The sequence below is a fragment of the Mobula hypostoma genome, chromosome 12 (genome assembly GCF_963921235.1).
Source record: "Mobula hypostoma chromosome 12, sMobHyp1.1, whole genome shotgun sequence".
In the NCBI taxonomy this organism is placed as follows: Eukaryota; Metazoa; Chordata; class Chondrichthyes; order Myliobatiformes; family Myliobatidae; genus Mobula; species Mobula hypostoma.
Window position 1 is genome coordinate 71040063 of NC_086108.1, and position 20046 is coordinate 71060108.

The following is a 20046-nucleotide window of genomic DNA, read 5'->3' on the forward strand; positions in this document are numbered from 1 at the left end:
CTTGCTTTCAGTGATTGATGTACAAGAATACCTAGATCTCGTTATGCTTCCCCATTTCCTAACTTGACTCCATTTAGATAATAATCTGCCTTCCCGTTCTTATATCCACATTAAACTGCATCTGCCATGCATCTGCCCACTCACCCAGCCTGTCCAAGTCACCCTGTATTCTCATAACATCCTCCTCACATTTCACACTGCCACCCAGCTTTGTGTCATCGGCAAATTTGCTAATGTTACTTTTAATGCCCTCATCTAAATCATTAATATATATTGTAAACAGCTGTGGTCCCAGCACTGAACCCTGCAGTACCCCACTGGTCACCACCTGCCATTCCGAAAGGGACCAGTTAATCGCTACTCTTTATTTTCTGTCAGCTAGCCAATTTTCAATCCATGTCAGTACCCTGCCTCCAATACCATGTGCCCTAATTTTGCCCACTAATCTCTTATGTGGGACTTTATCTAAGGCTTTCTGAAAATCCAGGTACACTACATCCACTGGCTCTCCCTTGTCCATTTTCATAGTTACATCCTCAAAAAATTCCAGAAGATTAGTCAAGCACAATTTCCCCTTCGTAAATCCATGCTGACTCGGACCAATCCTGTTACTGCTATCCAGATGTGTCGTAATTTCATCTTCTATAATTGACTCCAGCATCTTTCCCACCACCGACGTCAGGCTAACCGGTCTATAATTCCCTGTTTTCCCTCTTCCTCGCTTCTTGAAGAGAGGGACAACATTAGCCACCCTCCAATCCACAGGAACTGATCCTAAATCTATAGAACATTGGAAAATGATTACCAATGCGTCCAAGATTTCTAAAGCCACCTCCTTAAGTACCCTGGGATGCAGACCATCAGCTCCCAGGGACTTATCAGCCTTCAGACCCAACAGCCTATCCAACACCATTTCCTGCCTAATATAAATTTCCTTCAATTCATCCATTACCCTCGGTCCTTTGGCCACTATTACATCTGGGAAATTGTTTGTGTCTTCCCTAGTGAAGACAGATCCAAAGTACCTGTTCAACTCGTCTGCCATTTCGTTGTTCCCCATAATAAATTCACCCGCTTCTGTCTTTAAGGGCCCAATTTTGGTCTTAACTATTTTTTTCCTTTTCACATACCTAAAGAAGCTTTTACTATCCTCCTTTATATTCTTGGCTAGTTTACTTTCGTACCTCATTTTTTCTCCACGTATTGCCTTTTCAGTTACCTTCTGTTGCTCTTTAAAAGTTTTCCAATCCTCTGGCTTCCCACTCATCTTTGCTATGTTATACTTCTCTTTTATTTTTATACTGTCCATTACTTCCCTTGTCAGTCACGGCTTCCCCTTACTCCCCTTAGGATCTTTCTTCCTCTTTGGAACGAACTGATCCTGCACCTTCCGCATTATTCCCAGAAACACTTGCCATTGCTGTTCCACTGTCATCCCTGCTAGGGTATTGTTCCATTGAACTTTGGCCAGCTCCTCCCTCATAGCACCGTAGTTCCCTTTGTTCAACTGTAATACTGACACTTCCGGGTTTCCCTTCTCAAATTGTAGATTAAAACTTATCATATTATGGTCACTACCTCCTAATGGCTCCTTTACCTCGAGGTCCCTGATCAAATCTGGTTCATTGCACAGCACTAAATCTAGAATTGCATTCTCTCTGGTAGGCTCCAGTACAAGCTGTTCTAAGAATCCATCTTGGAGGCACTCCACAAACTCCCTTTCTTGGGGTCCAGTACCAACCTGATTCCTCCAGTCTACCTGCATGTTGAAGTCTCCCATAACAACTGTAGCATTACTGTAGCATTAGCAAGGAGGAAGGTAAATACAATGTTAGCATTCACTTTGTGAGGACTCGAGCAAGGATGTGATACTGAGGCTTTATGAGGCATTGGTCAGACCACACTCAGAGTATTGTGAGCCCCTTATCTAAGAAAGGATTTGCTGGCATTGGAGAGGGTCCAGAGGAGGTTCATGAGAATGACTCCAGGAATGAAAGGGTTGACATATGAGGAGCCATTTGATAGCCCTGGGCCTGAACTTGCTGGAGTTTTGAAGATGGGATGGGGTGGGTTCTAATGGAAACCAATTTACTGTTGAAAAGCCTAGATAGACCAGGTGTGGTTGAGTCTAGGACCAGAAGGCACAGCCCAGAATAGAGGGACGTTCATTTATAACAGAGTGAGGAGGAAATTTTTTAGCCAGAGGGTGATGAATCTGTGGAATTCATTAACACAGACCACCGTGGAGACCAAGTTTGAGTATATTTAAAACAGAGGTTGATAGGTTCTTGATTATTCAGGGTGTCAAAGGTTACAGGGAGAAGGCAGGAGAATGAATTTGAGAGAGATAGTAAATCAGCCATGATGTAATTGTGGAACAGACTTGATGGGCCTAATGGCTTAATTCTGATCCTAAGTCTTATGGTGTAAGAGTTTCTTAAATGCCTCTTCTGACGGAAATTGTGGAGAATGATGTATGTGGAAGGTCATGGGGTGGTATGTAAGGAAAAGAGGAACTCTATCACTGTTAAGATGGCAGGAAGATGGTGTGAGTGCAGGTGTTTGGGAAATGGAGGAGGTGTGGGTGAAGGGGCCAACGGTTTTGGCCCGAAACGTCGACTGTACTTTTTTCAATTGATGCTGCCTGGCCTGCTGAGTTGTTCCAGTATTTTGTGTGTGTTGCTGGAAGTGTTGGGAAGCATTGCTGAAGAAGACTTTGAACATGAACTGTTCTACATAGCCAACGAAAATGCAGGCATAACTGCAGCCCATGCAGGTGCCCATAGCTACTCCTCGAGTCTGGAAAAAATGGGAGGAGCCAAAGGAAAGATTGTTGAGGTTGAGGACCAGTTCTGTCAGATAGATGAAGGTGGTGGTGGGGGGGAAACTGGTTGTTTTTTTATTGAAAAAGAAGTATAGAGATTTAAGGCCTTATTCTTGGGGAATAAAAACGTATAGGGACTTGACATCCATGGTGAAAATGAGGTAGTAAGGGCCAGGGAATTGAAAGCTATTGAGGAGGTCGAGAGCATGAGAAGTGTTGTTGGATGTAGTTGGGAAGGGACTAAACCAAGGGGGATAGAATGGAGTAGAGGTATAAGGACAAAACTTCTATTGCGAAAGAAGCAGAGAGCTTTAAGGCCTTCTTGATGGGGGATAGAAGGGTATGGGGGATAGAAGGGTATAGGGACTAGGCATTTCTAAACATCAGAGTTGCTATGTGCTGATTTATAAATTAAGTATAGTGGCAACTGAATAGAAATTGTATTTTCAGTAAAACTCTTAAAATGCCTCAAAGCCTGACATTTACTGCTGTTTGAAAAATTGACTTAACCTGCAACTTCACACACTCAAAGACCTGTGAACTGTTACATTATGCCTCTAATTCTAGTCATGGATTACATTACATCATAGAATTTGCGTGCTCACTAACTTTTGACATTGAAACTTAGAAACGATGGGCTTTTTTACAGAAGATTAACACAATTTTATGTTTCATGATGCAAAGTCTTTTTAATTATCAGCTAGATACTTTGTTCAGATAGCTTTAAACGCTGTTATGAAACTGTAAACAATTGATGAGGCACTTTTATGTAAAAAAAACCAATTGTTCTATGATGTTCCAGTGTTTAGTATATCTGCTTCAATTCTGTGAGTTGGTATTGGATCTGCAGAGTGAGGAAATGGAAGTGATGCAATAGATCAATCATGGTTATGTTTATATTTATTTATATATATAAAAGCAGAAGTAGGCAAATTGCCCTTCCCTTTTGCTCTACCATTCCACAAAAACATGCCCATGTGTCACTTTCCTCTATGAAATCCATATTTCCTGGTTCTTCTAATATCTAAAATTGCAATGTTCCATCTTAAAATAGGCAAGTGACCAAGACTGCAAAGGCGCCTTTCTTAGTTAATTCCAAAGCATGCCTAACTTTTGGGTGAAAAAAAACTTTTTATCTATGCCATGAATGGACAACCATTTGTTTTGACATTGTGATTCCTAGTTCCTGGCTCCTAAACCAAGAGAAACATCATTCCTGAAATCCCACAAGAATTTTGTATGTTTAAATGGGATTAGCTCTCATCCTTCTAAACTCCAATGAGGGAAGTGCTAGTCCACTGGGCTTTATAGTAATGGGTTATTTTTATTTCATTATTACTTCACTCAACATCTTGTTTATTATTGTTTGTAGAGCTCTATTAAATGTCCATCTGAATTAATACATACAATGTATTCCCTTATAAAGAAATAACAAGTAAGAGTGCTGTTTTTTTGTTAAGAACTGTGGTACCACTAACCCACTGGTTTTTTGCAATGGGTTCCTAGAATCACTAAGGCAAGCTACTGGGAAGAACTCTCTTTCTCAGTGGTCATCCTTAGTAATTCTTCAAAGTTAATTTATGTTGGTGTAAGAATTTTGTGACCAGTTTGTTTCAAAGTAAAGTCATCATATACAATCCTGAGATTCAGTAAATCAAAGAACCATAATGGAATCAATGCAAGACTGCCCCCAAACAGGGCAGACAAACAACCAAAGTGCAAAAGACAACAAACTGCAAATACGAAAGAAAAAAGAAGTAATAATAAGTAAATAAGCAATAAATATCGAAAATATGAGATAAAGTGTCTTTGAAAGTGAGTCCAAAAGTTGTGGGAACAGTTCAGTGTTGGGGCAAGTGAAGTTATCCCCACTGGTTCAAGAGCCTGATGGTTGAGGGTTAATAACTGTTCCTGAACCTGGTTGTGTGAATCCTGAAGCTCCTGTACCACGTTCCTGATGGCAGCAGTGAGAAGAGAGCATGACCTGGGTGGTGGGGTACCCTGATGATGGATGCTGCTTTCCTGTGACAATGCTCCATCTAGATATGCTCAGTGGTGAGGAGGGATTTACCTGTGATGTACTGGGCCATATCCACTACTTTTCTAAAGACTTTCTCCTAGTGTGGAGTGCCCTTCTGCTTCAAAACATCCTCCATTGTTCCTGTACCTAAAAGGACCACGGTAACATGTCTGAACGACTGGCACCCTGTCACACTCACCGCAATAATAAGCAAATGCTTTGAGAGTCTGGTCAAGGACTACACCTGCAGCATGCTACCACCCACACTGGACCCCCTACAATTCACCTATCGACACAACTGATAGACAGATGATGCAATAGCCACTGCTCTACACATCGTCCTTACACATCTGGAGAAGAAGGATGCTTATGTGAGACTGCTGTTCTTAGACTACAGTTCAGTATTCAACACCATAATTCCCTCCAGGCTCAACAAGAAGCTCAGAGACCTCGGCCTTCACCCTGCCTTGTGCAGCTGGATCCTGGACTTCCTGTTAGATTGCCGAAAGGTGGTAAGAATGGGCTCCCTCACCTCTGCCCCTCTGCTCCTCAACACAGGTGCCCATCAGGGTTGTGTCTTAAGCCCCCTCCTTTACTCTCTGTATACCCATGACTGTGTCGCTACCCACATCTCCTATCTAATTAAATTTGCTGATGACACTACACTGATTGGCCTAATCTCAAATAATAATGAGGCAGCCGACAGAGAAGGAGTCATCACCCTGAGACTGTGGTGTCAAGAAAACAACCTCTCCCTCAATGTTGCAAAAACAAAGGAGCTGATTGTGGACTACAGGAGGAATGGACATAGGCTAGCCCCTATTGACATCAATGGATCTGGAGTTGAGAGGGTGAACAGCTTTAAGTTCCTTGGCATAAACATCACCGAGGATCTCATGTGGTCTGTGCATACTGGCTGTGTGGTGAAAAAAGCACAACAGCGCCTCTTTCACCTCAGATGGTTGATGGGCACAATTGAGAGCGTCCTGACTGGCTGCATCACTGCCTGGTGTGGGAACTGTATTTCCCTCAATCACAGGACTCCACAGAGAGTGGTGCGGACAGCCCAGTGCATCTGTAGATGTGAACTTCCCACACTTCCCACTATTCCCACTATTCAGGACATTTACAAAGGCAGGTGTATAAAAAGGGCCCAAAGAATCATTGGGGACCCGAGTCACCCCAATCACAAACTGTTCCAGCTGCTACCATCCGGGAAACGGTACCACAACTTAAAAGCCAGGACCAACAGGCTCTGGGACAGCTTCTTCCACCAGGCCATCAGACTGATTAATTCATGCTGACACAATTGTATTTCTATGTTATATTGACTGTCCTGTTCTTCATGCTATTTATTATAAATTACTATAAATTGCACATTTAGACGGAGACGTAACGTAAAGGTTTTTACTCCTGGTATATATGAAGGATGTAAGTAATAAAGTCAATTCAATTCAATTCAAGGACATTGATGTTTCTAGACCAGGATGCATCCAGTCAATATATTCTGCACTACACATCTATAGAAGTTTTAGATGTCATGCTGAATCTTTGTAAACTCCTAAGGAAGTAGAGGTGCTGCCGTGCTTTCTTCATAATTGCACTTATGTGTTGGGCCCAAGGCAGGTCCACTGAAATGACAACACAGAGGAATTTTAAATTTCTGTCCTTCTCCACCTTCGATTCCCCTGATGAGAACTGGCTCATGGACCTCTGCTATCCCCCTCCTGAAGTGAATAATCAGCTACTTGTTTTTTTTGGGGGGAGAGGGGGAGAGAGGGAGAGAGAGAGAGAGAGAAAAGAAGAACTACTCAATCAGATTTCAAACTCCCTCCTATTACACTGATGCAATCTGCATAGTAAAATTGGTAACTTTTATTATTGTCACATGTATCAAGGTACAGTGAAAATCTTGTCTTACAAATTGACCATACAGATCAATTAATTACAACAGTGCATTGAGATAGTACAAAGTAAAAATAATAACAGAATGCAGAATCAAGTGTTACAGGTAGAGAGAAAATGAAGCACAGATAGACAATATGGTGCAAGGCAATATTGAGGTAGCTTCTGAGGTCATGTCCGTGAACAGTATGCAAGACGGGCTTTTCTCTGTACCTTGCTACATGTGAAAATAAACCAGTTTTCTGTAGTCCTTATGAATGGTCTCAGCCTGAAATGTCAACTGTTTACTCTTTTCCATAGATGCTGCCTGGCCTGCTGAGTTCCTCCAGCATTTTTCTATGTTATCTTTATTTCTCCTCAAACTATAACTGCAACTTTTAGTAGCATCTTGAAATGTTAGCAGCATGAAAGTGAATTATTCTGGGAACTATGAAACATTTTATATCATTTCCTGAGTATCAGTGAAATTTGAGAAATTACTAAAGACAATGATGTCCTGATTTGGGATTCAGTGTCCCGTAATTTGCCTGTATATACAGTGGCATGCAAAAGTTTGGGCACCCCTGGTCAAAATTTCTGTTACTGTGAATAGTTAAGTGAGTAGAAGATGAACTGATCTCCAGAAGTTATAAAGTTAAAGATGAAATATTCTTTTCAACATTTTAAGCAAGATTAGTGTATTGTTTTTGTTTTGTACAATTTTAGAGTGGAAAAAAGGGAAAGGACCACCATGCAAAAGTTTGAACACCTCAAGAGATTTGAGCTCTCAGATAACTTTTAGCAAGGTCTCAGACCTTAATTAGCTTGTTAGGGCTATGGCTTGTTCACAGTCATCGTTAGGAAAGGCCAGGTGATGCAAATTTCAAAGCTTTATAAATACCCTGACTCCTCAAACCTTGTCCCAACAATCAGCAGCCATGGGGTCCTCTAAACAGCTGCCTAGCACTCTGAAAATTAAAATAAATGATGCCCACAAAGCAGGAGAAAGCTATAAGAAGATAGCAAAGCGTTTTCAGGTAGCCGTTTCCTCAGTTCATAATGTAATTAAGAAATGGCAATTAACAGGAATGGTGGAGGTCAAGTTGAGGTCTGGAAGACCAAGAAAACTTTCGAAGAGAACTGCTCGTAGGATTGCTAGAAAAGCAAATCAAAAGCCTCATTTGACTGCAAAAGACCTTCAGGAAGATTTAGCAGACTCTGGAGTGGTGGTGCACTGTTCTACTGTGCAGTGACACTTGCACAAATATGACCTTCATAGAAGAGTCATCAGAAGAAAACCTTTCCTGCATCCTCACCACAAAATTCAGCGTCAGAAGTTCGCGAAGTAACATCTAAACGAGCCTGATACGTTTTGGAAACAAGTCCTGTGGACTGATGAGGTTAAAATAGGACTTTTTGGCAGCAATGAGCAAAGGTATGTTTGGAGAAAAAAGCGTGCAGAATTTCATGAAAAGAACACCTCTCCAACTGTTAAGCACGGGGGTGGATCGATCATGCTTTGGGCTTGTGTTGCAGCCAGTGGCACGGGGAACATTTCACTGGTAGAGGGAAGAATGAATTCAATTAAATACCAGCAAATTCTGGAAGCAAACATCACACCGTCTGTAAAAAAAAAAGCCGAAGATGAAAAGAGGATGCCTTCTACAACAGGATAATGATCCTAAACACACCTCAGAATCACAATGGACTACCTCAAGAGGCGCAAGCTGAAGAGTTTGCCATGGCCCTCACAGTCCCCTGACCTAAACATCATCGAGAATCTGTGGATCAACCTCAAAAGAGCAGTGCATGCAAGACAGCCCAAGAATCTCACAGAACTAGAAGCCTTTTGCAGGGAAGAATGGGGGAAAATCCCCCAAACAAGAATTGAAAGACTCTTAGCTGGCTACAGAAAGTGTTTACAAGCTGTGATACTTGCCAAAGTGGGTGTTACTAAGTACCAACCATGTAGGGTGCCCAAACTTTTGCTTCAGGCCCTTTTCCTTTTTTGTTATTTTGAAACTGTGAAAGATGGAAATAAAAAAGTAATCTTGCTTAAAATATTAAAGAAATGTGTTATCTTTAACTTTATGCCTTTTGGAAATCAAGTCATCTTTTACTTGTTTAGCTATTCACAGTAACAGAAATTTTGACCAGGGGTGCCCAAACTTTTGCATACCACTATATAATTTTTTTAATCATGCTGCATTTTATGTCATGCTTAAACTGTTCATAGAAACTACCAAAAACATAGATAAAATCAAACCACTTCTTTTCTTCTATATTCACTCTGTTTAATTGTATGGAATGAGAGTGACCAAATGACAACAAGATGTTGGCACACAAAACCTACAGGTACAAGTGTACAGGAGGTGGAATTGAAAGAGCACCAATTGGTAGGCTTTAGTGGTGTGGAAAATTAAAGTAATTAGTTGAATCCGTGGAGGAGTTTAAAATGAAGATGAGAACTTTAATGTTAAAACTATGATGTACACACACATAGTTTTACCAGAATGATAGCAAACATGAGATACCTAGTTTTTGGTAAGAGGCTTGAGCTAATGGGTCCCATCATCTTGCATCTTTGATACTAATGCAGTTCCCAATGGGGCCATTTCTGTGATGTGGCATAAAGGGGATCGAGCTGTGAAATGATATTGCAACTCTATAAAATTCTTCTTAGACCACACTTGTTATATTGTGTTCAGTTCTGGTCATCTTGGTAAACTTGCTCACAGCAACTTGTAAAAGATGGGTGTCACTCGGACCTGGAGACTGCCTGACAAAAGAGGAATGCAACAGCCGTGCCTACTGAATCAGGGCAACTCCCTTGTCTCCACTGTGAATGTCTATGCCTCCACGGTCTCCTCCAAACACACTTCAGATGAACTGCACAAGCACAATCGTCATGCTCAAAATCGATGGGCAACCAACATTATAGGAACGATGTGGAAACTTTGATGGTGTAGAGATTTACTAGCATGCTGTCTGGATTAGAGAGCATGTCTTCTGAGGATAGACTGAGCGAGCTAGGACTTTTCTTTCTGGAATGAAGGAGGTTGAGAGGTGACTTGCTATACAAGATGATAAGAGGCATAGATTGAGTGGTTAGCTAGAGACTTTTTCCTAGATGGAAACGGCTAATACATGGGGGAGAAGCATAATTTTAAGGTGATTGACCATAAGACATAGGGGCAGAATTAGGCCATTTGGCCTATTGAGTCTGCTCAGATATTTAAACATGGCTGACCCTATTTTCCCCCTCCTCAGCCTCACTCCACTGCCTTCTCCTCGTAACCTTTGATGCTGTGTCCGATCAAGAATCTAACAAGCTCTACCTTAAATACACCCAATGACCTGGCCTCCACAGCTGCCTGTGGTAATAAATTCCACAAGTTCACCACCCTCTGGCTAAAGAAATTTCTCCGCATCTCTGTTTTAAATGGACGCCCCTCTATCCTGAGGCTGTGCCCTCTTGTCCTAGACTGCTTCGCCATGGGAAACATCCTTTCCACATCTTCTCTGTCTAGGCCTTTCAACATTTGAAAGGTTTCAATAAGATTCCCACTCATCCTTCAAAATTCCAGCGAGTACAGACCCAGAGTCATCAAACATTCCTCGTATGATAACTCTTTCATTCCTGGAATCATCCTTGTGAACCCTCTTCAATGCCAGCACATCTTTTCTTAGATGTGGAGCCCAAAACTGTTCACAATTCAGGTGTGCGCCGATTAACGTCCATTTGGACAACGTCCGATTGCGTATATGTACATAGACCCGATCGGAGAATGTGACGTAGCAACATAACCAATCTCGTGTATCGTGCGTCTCTTGAGTGTAGTACTGTTATCTCTCGGTTTAATTTTCTTTCGAAAATATTACCGTAAAGTGCATCATGGCTTCCAAACGCAGCAAAACCACTCCTAGTGATAGCAGCAGCAAGAGGCAAAGGAAAAGTATTGATTTGGAAGTGAAACAAAAGGTTATTAAACAATATGAAGGTGGAAAACCAGTGAATGCTATTGCTCGGGATTTAGGCATGTCGCACTCGACAATCACGACGATCCTGAAAAACAAAGAAAAAATTCTCGAAGCTGTTAAAGGATCGGCTTCACTGAAAACTACAAGGCTCACAAAAATGCAAGAGAGACCTATATCGGATATGGAGAAATTGCTAATGACATGGATTTAGTCAATACAGGTACACTACAGTACTCCATATAGGTTTGCTAAGTATATAATATGGTGTTCGCACAACATCCAAATCACATAACGTTCAATTTCACAGAACGTATAGTGGACGTTAAGCAACGCATACCTGTACTCAAGGTGAGGCCTCACCAGTACCTTATAAAGCCTCGGCATCCCATCCCTTGTATTCTAGACCTCTTGAAATGAACGCTAACTTGCACTTGCCGCCTTAGCCTCCGACTCTACCTGCAAGTTAACCTTTAGGGTGTTCTGCACAAGGATTCCCAAGTCCCGTTGCATCTCAGATTTTTTAATTTTCTCCCTGTTTAGAAAATAATCTGAACATTTATTTCTACTACCAAAGTGCATGGCCATGCATTTTCCAACATTGTATTTCATTTGCCACTCTCTTACCCATTCTCCTAATCTGTCTAAGTCCTTCTGCAGCCTACCTGTTTCCTCAACACTACCTGCCCCTCCACCAATCTTTATATCACCTGCAAACTTCGCAACAAAGCCATCTATTCTATCATCTAAGTCACTGACATGCAGCATAAAAAGAAATGGACCCAACACTGACCCCTGTGGAACACCACTACTCACTGTCAGCCAACCAGAAAAGGGTCCTTTTATTCCTACTTGCTCCCTCCTACCAATCAGCCTGTGCCCTAACTTTCCTGTAATACCATGGACTCTTGTGGCACCTTGTCAAAGTCCTTCTGAAAGTCCAAATATACAATATCCACTGCATCCGCTTTATCTATCCCACTTGTAATCTCCTCAAAGAATTCCAACAGATCCGTCAGGCAAGAATTTCCCTTGAGGAAGCCATACTGACTTTATCCTATCTTATTCTGTGTCACCAAGTACTCCATAACCCCATCCTTAGCAATTGATTCCAATATCTTCCCAACCAAGGGAAAAGCAAATTGTGGAGAAGATATGGAGAAGCTGCAGAGAGATATAGTTAGGTTTAGTGAATGGGCAAGGATCTGGCAGATGGAATACAATGTTGGTAAAAGTGAGGTCATCCACTTTTGATGGAAAAATGGAAGAGCAGATTAATATTTAAATGGTAAAAAATTGCACCACGCTGCTGAGTAGGAGGACTTGGGAGTGCTTGTGCATGAATCACAAAAGGCTCATTTGCAGGTGCAGCAGGCTGTCAAGAAGGCAAATGGAATCTTGGCCAGCCTTCATTGCTAGAGGGATTGAATTTAAAAGATGGACGTTACGCAACTGTATAGGGTACTGGTGAGGCCGCATCTGGTGTACCTTGTGCAGTTCTGGTCTCTTTACTTGAGGAAAGATATACTGGCCTTGAGGCATGCAGAGGAAGTTCACCAGGTTGATTCCAGAGATTAAGAGGTTAGACTATGAGGAGAGATCGAGTCGCCTAGAAATGTACTGGCTGGAATTCAGAAGAATGAGAGGAGATCTTATAGAAACATATGAAATTATGAAAGGGATAGATAAGATAGAGGCAGGAAAGTTGTTTCCATTGGTAGGTGAGACTAGAACTAGGGGCATAGCCTCAGGATTCCGGGGAGTAAACTTAGGACGAAGATGAGGAGGAACTGTTTTTCCCAGAGAGTGCAGAATCGTGGAATTCTCTGCCAATGAAGCAGTGGAGGCTACCTCAGTAAATATATTTAAGACAAGGTTGGATAGGAATTTGTTTCCACATGCAGCTGTGGAGGCCAGGTCATTGGGTGTTTTTGAGGCAGAGAGTGATAAGTTCTTGACGAGACATGTCATCAAAGGTTATGGGGAGAAGGCTGGGAACTGGGTTGAGGAGGCGGAAAAAAGGATCAGCTATGATTGAATGGCGGAGCAGACTTGATGGGCCAGATGGCCTAATTCTGCTCCAAAAGCAGGTAGGTGGAGATGAGTCCATGGCTAGATCAGCCATAATCTTACTGAATGGCAGAGCAGGCTCGACAGGCCAGATGGCCTACTCCTGCTCCTATTTCTTATGTTCTTACGTAACCACTGATGTCAGGCTAACTGGTCTATAATTTCTTTTCTGCTGCCTTCCTCCTTTCTTAAAGAGTGGGGTGACATTTGCAATTTTCCAGTCCTCTGGCACCATGCCAGAATCCAATGATTTTTGAAAGATCATTAATAATGCCTCCACAATCTTTACTGCTACCTCTTTCAGATCCCTAGGGTGCAGTTCATCTGGTCCGGGAACTTGCGTACCCTTAGGTCTTTCATCTTTTTGAGCACTTTCTCCCTTGTAATAGTAACTGCACTCACTTCTCTTCTCTCATACCCTTCAACATCTGGCACACTGCTAGTGTCTTCCACAGTGAAGACTGATGCAAAATACTCATTTTGTTCATCTGACATCTTGTCCCCCACCGTTATTTCTCCGGCCTCATTTTCTAGCTATCCATTATCCACTCTTATCTGTATTTTATGTTTTACCTACTTGAAAAAGCTTTTACTATCCACTTTGATATTGTTTGCTAGCTTGCTTTCATATTTCATCTTATCCGTACTTTTTAGTTGCTCTCTGCAGGGTTTTAAAAGCTTCCTAATCCTCTGACTTCCCACAAATTTTTGCTTTGTTGTATGCCCCCTCTTTTGGAAGGAAGTATGGGGTGGGGCGGGGGGGAACGTCAGAGGTAAGTTTTTTACACAGAGAGTGATGAGTGCATGGAATGCCCTGTCAGGGATGGTGTTAGAGACTGCTATGTTAGGGGCATTTGAGAAACTCTTAGATAGGCACTAGGAAAGACACTTAAATTTAATTTGAGTATAATTCCTTCCTCAGCCTTTTAGAGTGGAACCTCATCATTGCAATCTGACAGGGAAATGGTGATTTTTTTTTTAGTTTTATGTTTCTCGAAATTTCTATCCTCTAGAGCTAACAATTTTTGGTACAAATTTGATTGTTTCCAAACAATGTTGACTGCGTAGAAAGTAGCTGAGATGAAAAAGAGAATGAAAGTTTACTTTGATCTGTTTTTAAAATTAGAACTACTTAGCTGTTTGTATGTCAGAAGTGTAATTCTCAACAAAAATCATTAGTTTCTGAAGTATTTCCCCTTGCATTTATTTTAAATGAATGAATTACAATTTCAGATGTGTACTAATTATCCTTGAAAAGTGAAGGGGAACCTGCATGTTGTGCTGAAGATTCATTAGCATTGTTTCATTTCATTCCAATTCATACTTTTTAGAAGTTATTAATTCAAGTATATCTTTTTCTTGTCTGACATGTAGGATGATATAATGTCATTTGAAGCTGAGAAGCAGGTTGTGTATCTACAAGTTTATCGTCCTGTGTACTTTCAATTAGTTGATGTTCTGCTCCACAAAGCTCAGTTCCCTTCAGATGAAGAATATTCCTCTTGGTCTTCTGATGAAAAAGAACAATTTAGAATATACAGGTAAGAAAGTAATGCTCCACAGGAAAAATATTTAGGTGTTTGCAGTCCAGCAAGTGTCTTGTTCTTTTTTTCTGCTTACTAATTGTTGAAACTTGATGTTGAATAGATGGTAATGACACATTACAGATTATTAATCACATGCAGTTTATTTTGTCACTTTGCTCAAAGGAAGGAACTGTGCTCAGTTCTGGTCACCTCACTATAGGAAGGACATGGAAACCATAGAAAGGGTGCAGAGGAAATTTACAAGGATGTTGCCTGAATTGGGGAGCATGCCTTATGAGAATAGGTTGAGTGAACTCGGCCTTTTCTCCTTGGAGTGACGGAGGATGAGAGGTGACCTGATAGAGGTGTATAAGATGATGAGAGGCATTGATCGTGTGGATAGTCAGAGGCTTTTCCCCAGGGCTGAAATAGCTAGCACAAGAGGGCATAGTTTTAAGGTGCTTAGAAGTAGGTACAGGGGAGATGTCAGGGGTATGTTTTTTACACAGAGATTGGTGAGTGTGTGGAATGGGCTGCCGGCGGCAGCGGTGGAGGCGGAAACGATGGGGTCTTTTAAGAGTCTCCTGGATGGCTACATGGAGCTTAGAAAAATAGAGGGCTATGGGTAAAGCCTAAGTAGTTCCAAGGTAGGGACATGTTTGGCCCAGCTTTGTGGGCCGAAGGGCCTTTATTGTGCTGTAGGTTTTCTATGTTTCTATGTTTTTCTGTGTTTTTGCAGCTGGCTGTTCTGCTATATGCTTCTGATTTTGTGAATTCCCAAATTCACTAGTTTTTACGTATTCATTCAAGGGCACAATATAATGTAGTCTTGAACAGAGGACAGATTTTTAGTTTCTATTTATCAATAACTTGCAATGTTCACCATTCACTTGGTAGATATAGAATGCAGTGTGATTTGGAACTCCATTCTAAGTGGACTGATTGTATTTGGAGGGTTGATCATTCTAGTGAATGCTATAATTGGACTTATCACAAGGATAGGTAAGAGATTTTTCACATTTTGCACTTCTGGACATTATGGATTAACCCCATTCCACCCCCCCCCCCGCAACACTCCGCTTCCCGCACTGATCACTCCCTCTGCGATTCCCTTATCCATGCGTTCCTCTCCACTAGTTGCCCTCCTGGCACTTATCCCTGCAAATGGAAGAAGTGTTACATCTGCCCATCCGTCTCTCTCATCTCCATTGCTTTTAGAACTTTAATGCAGTACCAAAACAAATACAAAATTATTGCCAGAGGTGTTGTCTTATGAAGAGAATTTAAACTGGTACACTCAGCTTTCTGAGGTGGATTCATAGAACATAGAATAGTACAGCACAGTACAGGCCCTTCGGCCCACAATGTTGTGCCGACCCTCAAACCCTGCCTCCCATATAAGCCCCCACCTTAGATTCCTCCATATACTTGTCTAGTAGTCTCTTAAACTTCACTAGTGTATCTGCCTCCACCACTGACTCAGGCAGTGCATTCCACGCACCAACCACTCTCTGAGTAAAAAACTTTCCTCTAATATCCCCCTTGAACTTTACATACCTTACCTTAAAGCCATGTCCTCTTGTATTGAGCAGTGGTGCCCTGGGGAAGAGGCGCTGGCTATCCACTCTATCTATTCCTCTTATTATCTTGTACATCTCTATCATGTCTCCTCTCATCCTCCTTCTCTCCAAAGAGTAAAGCCCTAGCTCCCTTAATCTCTGATCATAATGCATACTTTCTAAACCAGGCAGCATCCTGGTAAATCTCCTCTGTACCCTTTCCAATGCTTCCACATCCTTCCTATAGTGAGGTGACCAGAACTGGACACAGTACTCCAAGTGTGGCCTAACCAGAGTTTTATAGAGCTGCATCATTACATCGCGACTCTTAAACTCTATCCCTCGACTTATGAAAGCTAGCACCCCATAAGCTTTCTTAACTACCCTATCCACCTGTGAGGCAACTTTCAGGGATCTGTGGACATGTACCCCGAGATCCCTCTGCTCCTCCACACTACCAAGTATCCTGCTATTTACTTTGTACTCTGCCTTGGAGTTTGTCCTTCCAAAGTGTACCACCTCACACTTCTCCGGGTTGAACTCCATCTGCCACTTCTCAGCCCACTTCTGCATCCTATCAATGTCTCTCTGGAATCTTTGACAATCCTCTACACTATCCACAACACCACCAACCTTTATGTCGTCTGCAAACTTGCCAACCCACCCTTCTACCCCCACATCCAGGTCGTTAATAAAAATCATGAAAAGTAGAGGTCCCAGAACAGATCCTTGTGGGACACCACTAGTCACAATCCTCCAATCTGAATGTACTCCCTCCACCACCACCCTCTGCCTTCTGTAGGCAAGCCAATTCTGAATCCACCTGGCCAAACTTCCCTGGATCCCATGCCTTCTAACTTTCTGAATAAGCCTACCGTGTGGAAACTTGTCAAAGGTTCAACCCCATGATACTATTTGAGGAGCAGATATTTTAATTGAAATGTTGCTCAGTGAATATTGCAAAATTATCTTGTCAGTTATCTCTTATTTATCTGTGATGTTTATGTTACAACAAAAACTACATTCTGATAGCAATTCATTGACTTAAAGAGCTTTTGTGCTGTTAGGATATCAGCATTATTTAAACATTTATAAATCCCTAACCTCAGAGTTACTGAAACACTGTTCAATCACTTAAGTTGATAAATCTATTATCAAAGTTTCTTTGCAGGCATACTCTTTGAATCCATGATAGAGAAACTATAATAGAATCAATGAAAGACTGCACCAATTTGGGCATTCAGCCAATGTGCAAAACACAACAAACTGTGCAAATACAAAAAGAAAAAGAATAATAATAATACATATCAAGATCATGAGATGAAGTCCTTGAAATTGAGTTCATAGGTTGTGGAAATGTATTTCAATGCTGGAGTTTGAGTGAAGTTATTCCTAAAAGCCTGATGGTTAAGGGCTGATAACTATTCCTGAACCTGGTGGTGTGAGTCTTGAGGCTCCTGTACTACCTTCTTAATTGCAGTGGCGAGAAGAGAGCATGACCTGGGTGGTGGGGGTCCCTGATGATGGATGCTGCTTTCCTGCAACAATTTCCTGTAGATGTACTCAATGGTGGGGAGAGCTTTATCTGTGATGGATGGGGCTGTATCCACTACTTCTTGTAGGATTTTCCGTTTTATGTATATTGGTGTTTCTATACCAGGCTGTGATGCAACCAGTCAATATACTGTCCACCACACATCTGAAGAAGTTTGTCTGAATTTTAGATGTCATGCTGAATGTTTGCAAACTCCTAGGGAAGTAGAGGTGCTACTGTGCTTCCTTCGTAATTGCACTTGCATGCTGGGCCCAGGCCAGGATCTCTGAAATAATGGTGCTGAGGAATTTAAATTTGCTAACCCACTCCACCTCTGATCTTCCATTGAGGACTGGACCATGGACCTCTGGTTTCCTCCTCCTGAAGTCAATAATCAGCTCTTTGGTCTTGCTGACATTGAGTAAAAGGTTGTTTTGTAGTGACAGCACTCAGCCAGATTTTCAGTCTCCCTCCTATATGCTGACTCATCACCACCTTTGACTCGGTTTACGACAGTGGTGTCATTAGTTAATGTGTCATTGGAGCTGTGCTTAGTCACACAGTCATAAGTGTAAAGCAAGTAGAGTCAGGGGCTAAACACACCGTCTTGTGGTGGCTCCTGTGCTGATAGAGATTGTGGAGGAGATGTGGCCAAACTGAACTGACTGTGGTCTGCAAGAGAGGAAATCGCGGATCTGATTGCACAAGGAGGTATTGAGGCCAATGTCTTGAAGCTTATTGATTAGTTTTGAGAGGGTGATGGTGTTGAATGCCAAGCTGTAGTTGGCAAAGAGCATCCTGATGTATGTATCTTCGCTGTCATGATGTTCCAGGGTTGAGTGAAGAGCCAGTGAATTAGCACCTGCTGGGACCTGTTGTTCCAGTAAGCAAGTTGAAACAGATCCAAGTTGTTTCTCAGGCAGGAGTTGATGTTTCATCACTGACCTCTCAAAACACTTCATCACAGAGGATGTAAGTGCTACTGGACAATAGTCATTGAGTTAGGTTACCATAATGTGTGGGCAAGTGGCCAAGTGGTTAAGGAGTTCGACTAGCGAGCTGAAGGTTGTGAGTTCGAGCCCCAGCTGAGGCAGCGTGTTGTCTCCTTGAGCAAGGCACTTAATCACACAGTGCTCTGTGACGACACTGGTGCCAAGCTGTATGGGTCCTAATGGGCCCTTGGACATCGGTGTCGTGGAGAGGGGAGACTTGCAGCATGGGCAAGTGCCGGTCTTCCATACAACCTTGCCCCGGTGAAGACTTTCCAGGTGCAGATCCATGGTCTGGCAAGACTAACGGATGCCTTTACTTAGGTTACCATGTTCTTGTTAGTCACTGGTATAAGTGAAGTCTGATTGAAGCAAGTGGGTACCTCAGAATGCCAAAACGAGAGGTTAAAGATCTCAGTGAACACACCAGCCAGTGATCAGCACAGATCTTTAATACCTTGCCAGCTACCTAGTCTGGGCCGGATGCTTTTTGTCATTTTACCCTCCTGAAGGTTGTTAGTAGAAAGTATTGAGCTCATCTGGAAGTAAGTAGGTCGCTTGATATTACTTTATAAGAGGTGATAGCATTCAAGCCCAGCCACAACTGTTGAACATCCTCCTTGATTCAAGTTTAGTTCTGGGATTGCCACCTTGCCCACAAGATGGTTTTCTGGAGATTGTATCTGGACCTTTTGTAACTTTTTTGGACACCTGATTTTGGTGCCTTTGATCTGGCCATCAGCAGATTGCAGATCTCATAGTTCACGCAGGGCATCAGGTATCTCAAGTGCTTGATTATAGTGGGCTGCTGGTGGTATATAATCTGCGGTCAGGATTATGGAGAAGAACTCCCTATGTAAATAGAACGGACAGCATTTAATCATTAGGTGTTCCAGGTCAGGGGAACATGAGTTTGACAAAACTGCCACATTGGAACACAATCTAGAGTTGATCATGAAACACAAACCTTCATCTATTGCCTTTTCCAAATCAGCAGTTCAGTTCATCCTGTGAATTGAGAAGCTTTTGGGTGTGATCGCTGTATAGTTAAAATCTAATAGAAATTTAGATTCCTGGTAAATCTACAGGTTTGTTTACAAAATGGAGTTGAGATTATGGATTAGCCATGATGTTAATAAATGTTAGAATTGGGTGTCATGGTACCTTTGGCATTATCCTGCTTCTATTGTGGAATCTTCAGTTCCTTCATTATAGCTTCTTCCATTGTGGATTATATACCTGTAAATAGTGCTATATCAATGCTCTATTCCATTTGATGAAACAAAGAAATCTGATACTCTTTTCAAGTGTTAGAGGGGTGGATTTTCAATTGTATATTTTAAATGTTTGAGTAATTTTGATGTAAATGCATTTATAATTTTGCTTAATTATTTTAACAAATTGTATCTGTCCTTGGCAGAGTTGATATCTCTGACACTCTGATGTATGTATACGAAATGCTGGGAGCTGAACTGCTAAGTAATCTGTATGATAAATTAGGAAGACTTTTAACTAACTCTGAGCAACCAACGTCATGGCAGGTGAATACAAGTTTGTTGTACTACAACTAAAGATTTATTTATGTTCAGTTTATTGTAAGTGTAATTTTTGATCTTCATTTTAGAAGTAATTATATCCTCATTAATTTATAAATGCAGAAAT

The 20046-nt window shown here is 41.7% G+C and overlaps 1 protein-coding gene across 4 annotated transcripts in view; it reads left to right on the forward strand.

Moving 5' to 3' along the window:
* The window catches only part of ipo13b (importin 13b), a 146847-nt gene that overhangs the window by 45768 nt on the left and 81033 nt on the right, over positions 1-20046 (forward strand). For all 4 annotated transcript variants that reach the window (XR_010019923.1, XM_063064376.1, XM_063064375.1 and 1 more), the window contains 2 exons: positions 14151-14317; positions 19805-19925. Coding sequence is in view for 3 of the 4 variants with exons in the window: in XM_063064376.1 (XP_062920446.1) it covers positions 14151-14317; positions 19805-19925 (288 nt within the window). In the remaining variant the exon portion in view is untranslated. The remainder of the gene's footprint in view (positions 1-14150; positions 14318-19804; positions 19926-20046) is intronic.